The sequence below is a fragment of the Clinocottus analis genome, unplaced genomic scaffold (genome assembly GCF_023055335.1).
Source record: "Clinocottus analis isolate CAN_PGR_092001 unplaced genomic scaffold, fCliAna1.0.p SCAF_22, whole genome shotgun sequence".
Lineage (NCBI taxonomy): Eukaryota > Metazoa > Chordata > Actinopteri > Perciformes > Cottidae > Clinocottus > Clinocottus analis.
The window spans coordinates 8,529,571-8,544,427 of record NW_027175954.1 but is presented as its reverse complement, the minus strand read 5'-3'; the positions used below and the strand labels follow the sequence as shown (position 1 = coordinate 8,544,427).

General features: G+C 39.6%; 1 protein-coding gene across 2 annotated transcripts in view; it reads left to right on the top strand.

The window, feature by feature from the left end:
- rptor (regulatory associated protein of MTOR, complex 1) overlaps window positions 1–14,857 on the top strand; it is a 126,378-nt gene that overhangs the window by 85,244 nt on the left and 26,277 nt on the right. For both annotated transcript variants that reach the window (XM_068589217.1, XM_068589216.1), the window contains exons 18-22: window positions 2,353–2,493; window positions 2,874–2,994; window positions 4,539–4,679; window positions 5,816–5,971; window positions 12,122–12,240. In XM_068589217.1, coding sequence (XP_068445318.1) covers window positions 2,353–2,493; window positions 2,874–2,994; window positions 4,539–4,679; window positions 5,816–5,971; window positions 12,122–12,240 — 678 coding nt within the window. The remainder of the gene's footprint in view (window positions 1–2,352; window positions 2,494–2,873; window positions 2,995–4,538; window positions 4,680–5,815; window positions 5,972–12,121; window positions 12,241–14,857) is intronic.

Sequence of the window (14,857 nt, the reverse complement as noted above, 5' to 3'; positions counted from 1 at the left end):
AAGGACAATTCAAGAATATCTTGCATTGCAAATGATTAAATTGTGCATGGTAATTCATGATTACCTGTTTAGATTAAACAAGCTGAGTGCAGCCATCTATAACCATGGAGTGGAAATAAACCACAAGCATATTAAAATAATTTTCCGTCAGGTCACAAACGCACGATCACAATCAGTCTCCGTAAATATGAAGTTACACATGTGCATACAGTTCATAAAAAGACACGCGAATACACACAGAGCAGACCCACACAGTTTGGACGGTCTTAAAAGTGGTCTGCTCTGTGTGTGTATTCGCGTGTGTCTTTTTATGAACTGTATGCACATGAGTAACTTCATATTTAAGGAGACTGATTGTGATCGTGCGTTTGTGCATCTGACTGGGTCGTATGTGGACCAGAGGGACAACCTGAAAACACAGAGTTCGCATGTATGCAGGTGTTTACACACGTGTACCTCCAAGGAACATCTGTTTCCAGAATTACCTTCCTCCTTCCTTTGGAAAGACAGCTACTTTGGCTGTAGGGTTGAAACTGAAGTGCGCACACACACACACACACACACACACACACACACAAACAAACAAATAGACACCATGCACTTGTCCAACTACATTCTCAGGTTGTAGATATATTTTACATTAGGACTTTTCAGAGCATGTGAGCTGGATTTGACTGGATGTAAACCTCTTCCTTGGGTGTTCAATTGAGACTATTCACACTGTGTCACATTGTCAACCTCAATGTCACTGAACAGAGAGCAAAGAAAAAAAAGCTGCCATTCTACTTGAAATAATGTGAGGTAAGACGTGGGTGAATTCAAGAAGTTGATCCCCATGAGACTTGAAAGTTTCACAATAAAAGTGGAACAAAAGACAATATTTGGTTGATTCACGTTTTGACATATATTTTCTATTTGTGATTTATTTACCAGTATAACTGGGATAGCACACATTATACTGGCAGCACAGCGGTGGAGAGGACATATGTGGGAGTTGGACACAATATTATAAACACCTTTACAACTTTAGAAAGTTCAGGGAGTCCAGTCAGGGAATTTGAATGTCATGTAGTTCCAACTGTCTATATAGACATTTTAAATTTGCATATAGGCACACATTTCCTTTATTTGAAGTTGACATAGCACAAAAGAGAATATGCGATAATGGCTGAAGAGACGCTGCAATATTCAAGATTTTGTCTTGGGTGTACATAATCACAATGACCCATATTGCCTTCTCTCTCCTCAGCAGCTGATAACAGAGGATTCACTCAACACAGATCATGAGACAAATGTATTTTTCATAGTAAAACACAAATGCAACCACTGCTAATACGGCTGATCTCCCAATTTAAAGTAACAAGCACCTATTCTTCATAATATATTGTGCTGAAAATTCAAGTGAAATTCACTGAAAACCTGCACACCGTTTTAATAGAAAAATGACTTGTGCCCGAGAGCTGCTGCTATAAAGACATAACAGACCAATAATTGACCAATTAAAATTGAGACTTCAACAAGGCTATGTAACAATATAAGGCTGTGTAATATGTCACCATATAATATGGCTTCTTAAAATAGCATAGATTTAAATCAACACACCTTGGTGCAGATGGTAGATTTGACTGAAGGCTGTTAGTAGACTATAATTGGCACATGCTTTCTTGTATTATAGTCTTGCGTTTTATTTCCGTTTCAATTCACAGGGATATTTCTTATGGCTTTCTTTTATTTCATGTTTTGAAAAAGAAAATGGTAATCTGACACGTAGAAATTTCATCATTTTTAATTGGAGCGAAGCAAAACATACAGTATCAAAGCAACATCTGGGTAAAACATTATTGCAAGATTAAAAAGTAGTGGGGATGGTGATGATCATACATATTGATGCTTTCAATGAAAAAAATATGTTTTCTGTCACCTCAACAAACAATACAACCACAGATTCATTTTTCTGCTGTAATTTGGTTCAGTTCAGTCCCCTGATGGAAAATTGCGTCTGTGGCACAGCAAGTTTAGATTAAACAGCCAATGAAGCGGGCAGAGAAAGTGATGAGTTATAGTGACAAAAAGCAGCTCACTGGAACACATGGCACGGATCATCTCCGGGGCATTTCCTAGTGTGGCATTGAAAGAAAATTGCACCATAATTACCCCCAAAACTTTCAACAATGTTGTTGTCTGACAGTTAAGAAAAGTCAGAGCAGTTAATCGATGAGGGAAGAGCAGATACAAATTATCCAACCCCATCAAAAATGCTTTATCTTTATGTTTTAAATAAAACAAACACAATAGCAAAAAAAAAAAATTTAAGCGGAAATGAAAGAGTTGTTGCTTGTTGTGCCGCTGCAGGTGAGGTGTGCGGCTGTCTTTGCTCTGGGGACGTTTGTGGGGAACTCAGCTGAGAGGACGGACCACTCCACCACCATCGACCACAATGTGGCCATGATGCTGGCCCAGCTCATCAACGATGGCAGCCCTGTGGTCCGCAAGGTCACTGCAGCACATTAGCAATCACTTCATACACATAGTTGACTTTTTTATTATATGTTTACAATTTAGTAAAATGCCAGATGCAAGTAGAAACTATGACTCCAAAACATATGAAGACAATTGATAAGTGTGGGTTTGTCTTATGACTACGACACTGCAGTGCAGGTAGAAGATTTGTACGCTTTTTGCTGCAGTGAAAGAAGTTAAATTCTGACGCAACTGGTAATTGATCCTTCGCTAAGAGATAAAAGATGTGTTATTCATTTGTCACCATTTTACCTGTAAAAATACTGCTCATCTTGAAGATATTGAGGCATAAACTGAAAGAAAATCATAATCCATGAAACTGAATGATCTTTTTTTTCATATGCGTTTGACAGGAGCTGGTAGTAGCACTGAGTCACTTGGTGGTCCAATATGAAAGCAACTTCTGTACAGTTGCCCTCCAATTCATAGAAGAGGAGAAAAACTATACAGTGTCGTCACCAGCCAACAGCGCAGGTACTGCAGACACACAAACACTAACATGCTAATTTATAATTTCTGAGGAAAAGATTTACGTACAAGAATGCAGATCCTTTAAAGGAAAGCCATAGAAGTCGATTGTACATTTTATCTAAAGTTTTTAAGGATACTATCACGTTTGTGTTTTTGTCCTTTAACTCTTAGTCGCTATAAATTACTAAAATCATTCGTTGGTCATAATTTATGTAAATCTCGGGAGTCCCAGTGCCTTTACAATGTTCCTGTGAACATGATTAGTGGAGAAGAAATCCACCAACAATCTAATTGAAAGTCAGAATTTGGTTTTATAGTGTTTTCCCCTTCTCTTATTTGCATTACTAACTTTATTGCATTTTCCAAGTTATATACAAAAGAACTATCCCGATGAAAAAATCTATGAAAAACACAAAATACTTCTGCCCTCTAAATGGTTCAATGTGTGTTTGTAAGCATTATTGAGAGATTTTAAGAACCCTAGAATCTTTGCAGATTAGGGCATGACATAAACATGTGAATCTTAAATTGCTGAGTCCATGTCTATACCAGGGACAAGACTCATTTACTTGTCATGGACAGATCTCATTCAAACATAGGATGCCATTATCAAAAAGGACTTTGTAAAAAAAAGACTTCTAACCAGATGTGAGGAATATGGAATACAACAGAATATGTGACTGGGCAGAAAATTTATTTCTAAATGTTACTTGTATAAAAGTACAGGTTGGCCACACATCCCTCCAGAAACATCTATTAATGCGGGACAGGACAATTTTTTTTAGGGGGTAAAAATGTGAATCTTTTGAAAACTATCGGACTATGGTAATTTAAATAAAGTTGATTCAATTGGTGTTTGCCAAAATTATAAATCAATGATCTTTGCAAATTAAACAAGTATGAAGAATTTTGATACTTGATACTTATAGATAATCATGAAATGCTGTATATTATTATTATTGTTATAAATCATTATGACTATGTCTGTAAGTTTGTAATTATACATCAGACATGAAAATCCCTCACCTTTCGGCAAAATTCGCCGTTTTCAAACCAAAATAGGTGACCTACGTGAATCGTGTCGATTCGATGAGGGTTTTTTTTTGAGGGGGGTGTTTATATTCAGTGAACTGCGAACAGTTGCACGTGTCAGAAGGGAGCGCGAGTGCATGGTAAAATAATTTTTTATGGTATATCTAAGTTAAGTTACCCAGGAGCTCTGTTGACATTGACTTAGCTAACGTTAGCTACAGCTTGATGAATTGAGTCATTGAACACAGCAGGAGAGAACGCGACGTTAGCCAGCTGGAAAAGTTATTAGCTAACGCGTCCGTTAATGAGGAGGTATATTCTGAGGTGAGGGGACTGAGGGACCGATCACAGAGGACAAGACTTTTTAAAGTCTTTTTTTTTTCCATCTAAAATTGTAAAGCTCTTTCACGTCTCTCTTTCACACGTTCATGCATTCCGTGCATTTTACTTATCCTTATTTTTATTCTTTTAGCGTTATCAAACTCTGATGTACACCCCCCTATGTTTACGTCCAGAGCCTGGTAACCTGACTCCAGTGAGGGACAGCCCAGCCATCCCACGCCTGAGATCGGTCAACTCCTACACCAACATTCGAGCTGCTACCACTGCCCGCAACCTGAACAAGAGCCTCCAGAACCTCAACCTTAATGAAGAAGGTAGGAGGGGGAGCGAGTCCTGAGGAATGGAGCAAGAGAGAAAATAAGGCAGATGGGAGAGATATAAATACGATGAAGTGGAAATTTAGATTCATTTCTAGGAGAACTGAATGAAGACAAAGAAGACAATTTAGTCAGCTGAATGACAGAAATTAATCCAAGGAGAGACTATTAGCGTGTTTCGTAAGGTCCTTTGGGCTGTAGATGTAACAGTCCCCAGACTTACTTATTCATTCTGTCATTGCCATTCTTGAGACTTAGTAGGCAATAAAAAGAACTTCAGTCAATTGACGCAATCAATTCCTCAATCAATGCTATGTTGGGTTCCCTTGCTTGTGAAGCTGTGCCTACATTCACCAAGAGGCATTACACAGAAGCTTCTGATGCTCAAAAGGTCTCCACTTGCCATATCCTCTCACACGACTGATGCAGACAGTCTTTCTGTTAATGAGCGGCACTTGGAGCTTCCTGTCAGCCAAGACTCGAAGAATACAGATCCAAGTTCAAATAGCAGCCTGTGGTTCTTCCTTGCATCCAAGTACGTCACCGTTGCAGCAAACGATGACGCCGGATGAACAACAGCTTTCAAAATCATCTTTCTGAGTCAATAACTAGTGTCTAACTAGTGTATAAAACTGCCAGTAAGGCATCAGCCGTGAGTGAAGTTAAATCACTGTCAATTTGAAGTGTGCAACTTACTGCTAACACCTTTCCTAATTCACATGGTCTCAGTGCTTAAGTCAATGTTCAGCGGTGTTCATCATCAATAATGCCGATTATATTTCCACTCTCTTCCAATCTCCATTTCCACAGTTCAGCCTGTAGTCAGTTTGGAGGATGCTTGGCGTTTTGTGTGAGTCATACGTAATGTGAAGAGCAGGAGAATTATAGCAGGAGGTGACTGAGCTTGACATCTGAAATTAAGTTATGAGCAAGTTGGTGTGTCGGCATGCAACCTCCAAGTTTAAGTGCTGCTCAGACCTTGTTGGATGTTGATCGGTTTATAACAATAATCACAATAATAAACTGTATTTATACAGGACTGTTACAGCAGCTATAATACATTTGTGATGGTCATGATTTTGTTGCTGTTTGGATCAGAGGGTAACATTTTTATGTGTCTTTTCTTCATTCAGGTGGGCCAGCTGCTTTCTCTCCTGGTAACCTGAGCACCAGCAGCAGCGCCAGCAGCACCCTGGGGAGCCCCGACAATGACGAGTACATCCTTTCTTTTGAGACCATCGACAAAATGAGGCGGGTGTCCTCCTATTCTTCGCTCAACTCCCTTATAGGTAAAACATCAACCGCACTGGTGTCTTTTTTTAAATTGTTTCCAATGACGGGACCGCTTGTGCAGCTTCCTCATGAAAAGCCGCTGCACCCAGTGTCTTTTTTCTGAGTGTTTATCCTTTTTTCTAGGGCCACTCTTAGCAAGTAAAAAAATCTCTGATCTTTTGGAGAAAAAAAACACTTGTGATGTCACTAAAGCTTGTTTTGGCTGTGTCTTTTTATCCTACACTTCATATTTTGCATAGGCACTACTGTAACAAAGACCGAAATGTCCATTTGTGAGAGCAGATCGTCCGGGCGGATACTGAATGTTGCTCCCAAGTACGGCTGTCAGATTGAGTGGTAACAACCTGATCCATACAAAGTATGAAGCAGATGTCCTCCATTTAGTGCTCATGGTAAAAAAAAACTATACAAAACAAATAGATAGTAGCCTAAATAGATAATGCAAAGCAAAGGGTTATGCTTGTCTATCATACAACATTGTTTTCATAAAAACATAAGAAGAAAAGTGCTCGGAGTGCTTTTTCGTAGAAACGCTAGGTGGAAGCGCTGCCCGTTGCCCTGCAAATGCTTTTAAGCTGGAAAGAGGAGTTATGTAAACTTGGGCCCTGATAGGATAAAATGATGGCTGAGGCCTGCAACCGTGAGGTGGTTTAAGGAATGTCTCCTGCTGGTCCCTCTGACTTAAATGGAGGAAGCCCTGTTGGAATAAAGCGTTGAATCTGAGAAACAAAGTGTCATTTTCTGGTTGTTTCACAACAGTTACATTTCAAAGCACAATTAAACACACTCACACCTCCGTACAACCCAGTGTGAAAGGACCGTGTTGTTGGGTTTGTAATGAATGCAGTGAGGGTGGGAAACGTCCCCACCGCAGTAAAATGAGAAGGGAAAAAATGCAATCTGTAGATACAAACACTTGAAGTAGGTCATAAGTGATGATTGAAGAAATTTTACATTTTTTAAGCCCACATACATTTTTCAAGTAGTGATGTCTTTGAGACTGAGTAAATGTTTTGAAAATTAACATCTATATGTTTAGTTTATCCTATGATAATGATATCCATTTTCCATCGTGTATTTTACCCTGTGAATAAAATGCCAATCGTGCATCTGAAGACTGTTGGCAGCATCAGTGATGTGACCTGTTGGGTCAGTACAGCAGGCCGCTGACAGCAGCTGGGACTGTGTTGCATGGCTTGACACACAGGACCTGCTATCCTATGACTCTCCCTTGAGGACTAAGCTTGAGAGAAAAAAACATGGGGAAATAAATGAGCAGGAGAATGTGATGGCACTAGAGTGGGAGGCTATAACTGTAGCGGGTGAAACCCCCTCAGACAAGGGAGGTGACAGAGAAGAAAGCTCCCAGTCCTAGAATAGAAGATGTGTAAAAAAGGTTTGCAGATGCGTAAGGAACAGTAGAGAGGAAGATCGGTTAGACTCCGTGAGCCACCTGAGGCCATTTAAGTGCTTTTCCTCGTACGCTGAACTCGAAACTGCTCACTTACCCTTGTTTTCCGGTGATTGGCAGGCTCCACCATGCGTCCTCATGGACAGTTTGTACACAAGCAGGAAAACCATTAACTCCATTACACCCCTTCAGGAAAGTGAGAAGTGAAACTGGGGGTTCCCCTCCTCCTCTCCTCACCCCTCTCTCTTTCTCTTTCTCCCTCCACACATTGTTGCATTTAAGATTACAACCCTCTTATAATTTCCCAGCCGTCCTGTCACATCCCAGTATGCAATTTTTGCCCGGCACAATGCTAAATGAGTTGAAATGAAAATCAAATGGGAAAGTAAATAGAGCAACGGAGAACAGTGAATTTGACTTGGCATGAAAGTAGTTTTAGGTGCTATAATGAAATTTCCTTTTCACCAGGTTTTCTTTGACTTGTTCGTTAAATGAATCCCACCTTAAGTGTGTGTGGCTCTATTGAGGCCTATTGAGGAAATAGACTAATTTCCTCTGCTCTTAAATTAAACTTTAACACAATATACTGTGTAAATATAGATGGCGTTACACTTGTATGGTACATATTTAGTTTTTAAGTCCCATATGTACATTTGCTCTCTCACACAGAGTAAAGGTGATCAAATATGTCGTCTGCCTTTTTTCCTGTATTGGGCAATATAGTTAATTTCTTTCATCCACTTCTCTTTTATATATATATATATATATATATATATATATATATATATATATATATATATATATATATATATATATATATATATAGTTTCTGCAAATTATCTTTTAGGTACAGGTACATTGAGACATCAAAACTTGGGAATTAATGTTTGATGAAAAAAAAAAAAATGTTTTAAAAAAAAAAACAGCCCGGCACGGCATTTGTTCTCTTTACCCTTTTATCCGACAAATTTAGCGTACGACGTTCCGGTTAAACCTTTTTCAAGCTGCTTACTGCTGGCGCAAGGTCCCCCTGGTAAACGGGTTAAAGAACATATTGGCTCCCTCGCCCACTAAGTCCCAGCCTCCCAGCACACTTGTTTCTAACTCCCACCTTGCAGTGTGCTGCATGTATCAACAAGCAAGGCACAGGAGATGAATAGATGTTGGGAACAATATTTTAGGGGTATAAAGAAACAACTGAAATGTATACTTGAGTGTTCCATGTTTTGTTGGCATTTACGTCTTTGTTGTCACTTACATTCGGTTATCTAACTCACCCGAGACTTCACATGTCATTTTGTTGTTGTTTTTTTGTGTTTTTCTTATTTGCCTTTATCTTTTGTCTGGTTTGAAGTCTTCTTCATACGACCCTTGGGGCTTTGTTTTTCATCTCGCCTGAAAAATGCAACTTGTTTCTCTCTCTTTTGGAATACAGCAGCATACATTCTCAGTTGTATCACATCTATGTTTTAACGCTGTGAACAAACAGAAGAAAATGTTGACATGTAAAGTGGCCTTAGTATTATTTTGTCTAAAACTAATTCATGTCATAAATGCTAAACGCAGCCGTTGCTGGACAATAGCCTGCGGGAAACCGGCAGGATAGCAAAACTATGTGGGAGTCAAGGCAGAGTAGTGATTTACAATTTGAACATGTGTTCTTTTCCTTGTTTGCCTTTGCCTTCTTACAGGAGTTTGTACAAATACTGCTATGCCGTCCCTGCCACACCAGGATCTCTGGGAGGCTGTAATGTAGAGGAAATCCAAACTGAAATGTTTAAAGTGGGTTTTTGATCTTTAGCAAATGTGAAGAAGTAGATATTACACAATGTATATTGTAATGGTTGTAATGCTAATATGCTCCCAGTGACTATATTAACATGCTGATGGTTTTACGTTTATCAATGTTCAGCATTATAAGCCCAAATCATGTTTGCTGTCCACAGGGACCCCCGTGTGAATGACATCTCGCTGCCCAAAATTTGTGACTACACGAAAGGAATGCGCCATGTGCACTTTTTCTATTTCTCTGGTACCGATGTTTGCCCTGTTCTTGTTGAGCCGGTGTTCACGTTTTCATTTTCCGGCCCATTCTGTGGTTCTTACAGGTAAAACAAGATTATGTATTAACTAGTCCAGAGTAAATTTCCCCCCAGTCTACTTTGTATATTTCCTCTATTTGATTCTTAATGATTCCTACCCGCCGCCAGCTTGTTTTTGGTTTTTCAAGTTTTCCTTTGAGTGGAGGAGTCCAGCTCATAGCAATATTTGGGACTTGATCAGCTTGCAAGCAGATAGCTGAGCCATCACTGTCATTTGCCTTCTCGGGACCTTAAATGGCTGATACAAATCGCATGGCAGTGCACACAATTACTTTCGAGATATTTTAACTCAAACCAAAAATGTTAATCTTTAAATGGACGACTCGAAGGAACACAAAAGTCAGTTGTTTGTGCCTCTTGTGGACTGTGTTGCTGCCTCCAGGTCATCATTGTAAATGAGAATTGGTTCTCAACTGATTTTGTCTGGTTAAATAAAGGTCAAATAAAATTTCATGCCAATTCATCCAATAGTTAAGATTTTTCATCAGTGTAAGGTCAGCTGAGGCTCTGGCAGTCCACTAATCACATGGTTAGTGGTTTGAGTCCCAGCTCCTGTCCACAAAGCAATGTGTCCTTGAGCAAGACATTCAACCTCAATTTGCTCCAGGCAGTCGGACCAGCACCTTGTATGCAATCTCGCTGCCTCTGTGTGAATAACAGCAAATGTGAATGAGAGGCAAAATTGTAATGCGCTTTGGATGGAAGCATTACATAGCTCCATTCAATGCCTGATAAAGTAACGCCGTGCTTAACATTTCCTGTATCTGCATTGACATTTATATTTTGTCACATCATGGGCTTTGATTCACTTCTACCTGTGTCAGTGTATTTTGGATTCTCTCCCATTTGCAGAGCACCACAGACATTATTTGGTGCTGCTTGCACAGCTTACATTCCTCTTAGAAATATATTTAAACTTTGCTTCAAAATGTCCAGATGCATTCTTAATGCGTCAAACATTTACAGCTCCAAAAAGTACTGAGCAGAGTCAAAAGTATTTGTCATTTGCCAAAATTGAGAAAGCCATAAAACGGTGATGCAGTGGTTCATTTTGCCAATAATTAACATCTTTACTACTGTACATCCATTCCACTGTGAGCAGGTCTTGTGTCAAGTCAGGACAAGCCACTGGTGCAGCATTCTGCCAGTAAGTAATGTAAGCCGTCACGTTCCCTCATGTGGACTATGTAGAGGCAGTGCAGTGGTAATTTGTGTGCACTCGTAATGTAGTGCAGCAGTTAAATGGGAAAGGAACCATATTTCACATTTATCAACTGGCTGTTTACTGCAGCAAGTAGCGCTCTGGCTAGCCATCGCTAATCATATTCTGCCCCTTAGGCTGCAGCCTAATCTCCTCTTTAACTCCATCACTCACCTTTGCTTCATTTTCATCTTCTTCTCGATTCTTTTTTTGTTTCCTGTTTATTTCCTACTCTGTCTACTTTCTCCATCACTTTTTGTTACCCAGCTATGTCACATCTAACATTATCTCACAAGCTTTTAAAATATTGTATTTCCCTTCTTCTCATTTTCTATCTTCTCTTCACTTTGCTCTTCAGTTTTTCCAGATTTCCTCTTGTGTGTGTATTATATCCTTCTGTCTCCATGCTGTAGCTCTCCATCCTCCTCTCTACCTTTGTCTCCTGTCTTTTGAAGCTTAGACCCATTGAACCTTCTTGTCGCTCTCTTGAGAGGAACTATAAGAGGGCCCAGGCTTCATTCATTCTCACTTCTCCACAGCACCCTTAGGAGATTGCGGCCCCGAGGCTTTGCATGTCTGCCTCATGGAAAAGTGATGATGGGGAAGCAGTGAGATGATAAAAGGAAATGAGATAAAAGTGGTCGTCAGGTCATATTCAGGAGGAGGAGGAGGAGGAATGCGCAGGAATGAAGAACGGTTGGAGAGTAATACTGCTCAGTGTCCCTGTTGCTGAGGGAGGAGAAAAAGGTGACAGATTGGAGCTGACAAAGGGTGAAAACCTAAAAGTCACAGCAACAGGGCAGGAGGCTCAGTGCACTGCAGAGTCAACATGCTAAAGTTATTCAGTTATCTAATTATTGTTTAATTAGGGAGGTTAAGACCCTAAACAAACTGATGTCAGAGAGCAACTCTTGAAAAAAATATAAGAGGGCTAAAGAAGATGGGTAATGTGCAAACAAGCAGTCAGGGGTTAGTTTAGAATCCTAATTTCGATAAATAAGAGGGAAATTAATAAAAGGCTCCCTTCACTGTAAAACAACGCCAAAGATTAGAATTGCAAACAGAAAACACCTAAGAATGGAGAGACTTTGTTTATTTGTATGCATAACGGCGACAATTGACAGCAATGAAGCTCCAATGGATGAGAAGAAACAGCTGTTTGTTGCGCGTGTTGATTAATGGTGTTCATTACCTCACACTGGAGGTCATGCTCCCCCTGCCAGCTCAACAACTGCAGGAGAAGAAATGGCAGGTCGCATGATGCTAATGTGATGATTGTACATTATCACTTAGCTGTTAGCTCTGCTGTGTTAATGATCTTAAATGGGAGTGATGAGGGTTACACAAGAGTTAAATGTATGTGTTGCTGGGTGTATTGTGTGTAACACATTGGAATATGATTAACTTCATTATTTGCTTGTGTCTGTTCCAGGTGTGTCCTTCAACAGTGTTTACACTCAGATCTGGAGAGTGCTGTTACATCTTGCTGCTGACCCTTTTCCTGAAGTGTCAGATCTGGCCATGAAGGTGCTCAACAGCATAGCATATAAGGTATGTTGTGTTCGACCCTTTTAAAGCTTGATCTTTGAAATGGTAAGACTGCGTCACACACCCAGCTTATCATACTAAGTGTTTTGTTTGAGCCATTGTCATTGTTGTGCTCTTGAGTGGTTAAAATATTGAGGATCCAAGATTTGAAACTTTTTTATAATTAGTAATTAGTCATTTAGAAGATGAGCGTCAGCGTTGTTTTTGAGAGTGTAATGGAGGTGTAATGATGTACCTTTTTTCTCTGTTTCATTATGTCAGTTCTTTTCACGTCATGGTTATGCGGTGAAAAAGATTTGTTCCAAGCACACGTGCCCTCCTCCTCCCCCCTACATTTTCTTCCCCCAAAAGGCCATTACTTTTGTGCAAATGCAGTTAAGAGCCAATGACTCCCCCAGGCTTGACAGAGGAGAGCAGAGAGGCTGCCGTAACTTAAGCAGCCATAATAACCACTATATTCCACCACCCATTCTAAACCTCAGGCTAAATGTCTTGTGTTTCCTACCACCAACACCAATTGTCCCCTCAATTACCCTTCAGAGGAGCAGCATCTCTGCAATGAGACCTCTCTTTAAAAAAAAAACAACAGGACTTTATTTACAATATAACACAATGGAGTTCTTTTACCAGTTAACAAACATATTTTCAGCAATTCTATATCCAGAGGGCAGGCGATTGAAAAAGAAAGACACAATTTAAAGTAAACAAAGCTTTTAAAGGAACATATTCAAATGCTTGGTCATGTTTATTGTCAGCATTCATTGATCTGATAGATTTGTGTGACTCGACTTGAACGTGTTCTGATTCGCGCAAAACTTGTCTTCAGTGACTTAAGATCTTAATTTTTTTTTTTCTTGATTGGTTGAAGTGTTAATTTTTACTTGTTTCTTTTGACTTGAGACTTCACTTCTTGATTTTATTTTAAATTCACTTGTAGCTTGTCTATAATTTAATTCTTCTGACTTTAGATGGACCTATCCCAACTGATTTGAGATTTGACTTAAATTTGTTTAAAATTAATTCAAATTGGATTTTGACTGAACTGAAATATTCTGACACCCACACACTCCTCTGTGCTTCTGGTTGCAATGAGCCCAACATAGTTGTACGTAATACACCATGTGGCACTAGTCTCATTCATGTCGTGCATTCAATGTGGTGTACTCATACCAGCATGACGTCAAAGTAGTGATGAGGGATTTAAGCTCTACCTGTCTTCTCTGTAGACCGGAAAAATTATATATACAGTTTGACATTTTAAAAAGGCAATCCAAACACCTTTAAAAGCCTACTTTCTGAAGTTAATGAGTTATCGTAGATGGATCCCACATAATTTCTTTTCCTGCAGAGAGCTCATCAGAGCTTAATCAGAGAACATCCATCTCAAGTTCACAAGTATTAACATTAGCCTAACTGGGAATCCAGCTCTTTTAATTAGGATTTTAAATGTCAAATGTTATTGATTTGTAACAAAAGGAACAAGGTCAGCAGCTAATTAAAACTTACTTGCTTCTCAAAAGATGAAAGCATTAAATGCTTTTTAATAGCCTCCTTTGGCTGCATGATGCTGAGGTGAATGTCTTGGGTCTTTTTATAAATCCTGTGCCTGGTCTTTTGTCTGTAAGTTTGACTTGTGAAGTTTCAGGACAAAAGAAGATGTATGCCCTTTTTTTTAATTTGAAATCTGATTGTTTTCACTTGACAAGGAGGTGCAATAAAAAAAGGACCATATAATATCCTTAAATGTTTGCATGGACCTTGGGAAGGCTCTACTCACTTTTTTTCTCCATAGTTGAGATAACAAGAGAGGAGATTAAGACTTGAGTGGCTTGAAGCTTCTTAATTCCCTCACCTGACGCAGCAGATATCTCTTTTCACATACTTAACCCCCCCCCCCCCACCCTCAAGTAAATCGTACCCACTAACCACAACTTCCCCCATCAGTTCGCCGTCTCTGCCTTGACCAATCCCCTCTTACTTTCACCACTTCTGTGTCATCATCATACATCAAGGCATTGTTTCCCTAAATAATTAAACAGGAACAGTCATGTTTTTTGCTCCGTTGACTCACTTTACAAACAATTAATGATGGAGAAAGTGCGGGGAAGCTGGTGGAAACAGGAGAGCAAGCTGTTTCCCAGCGTGGAGATTAGCAGCTGGTAGAACCGATTACCATGGTGTCCTGCTAATGGGAGAATTTTGCTTATCATATTTTCTTGAAAGCTTGTCAGCAGATATGACGTGTGGCCTCCTGGGTTAGCATGATGTTTATTTAGCACATGTTGATGAATAATCCATGAACATGTTCCATATTTGAGTCATTTTAACTGATGAGCATGCAACTTTTTATCCATACTAGCATCTGGAAACAGGTGTCTTTTATGTTTTTGTTTCTTAACCCTAGAACACTAACCTTGAGTGATTTTCACCCGAGCAATTGTGGTTACGTTATTGGTTATGTTATTTTCATTGTGTCGCTTTTGTCTGAGTTGCGTGGGTTGTTGTGTAGCTTCATTTGTCTCACTGACGTTAATGAAGGTGGGCGTGTCTCTCTGCTCCAAACCCCTGTTTTTTTTCTGTGTTCGGGTGATTTTCACCCGAACACGTGCCTGTTAGAGGG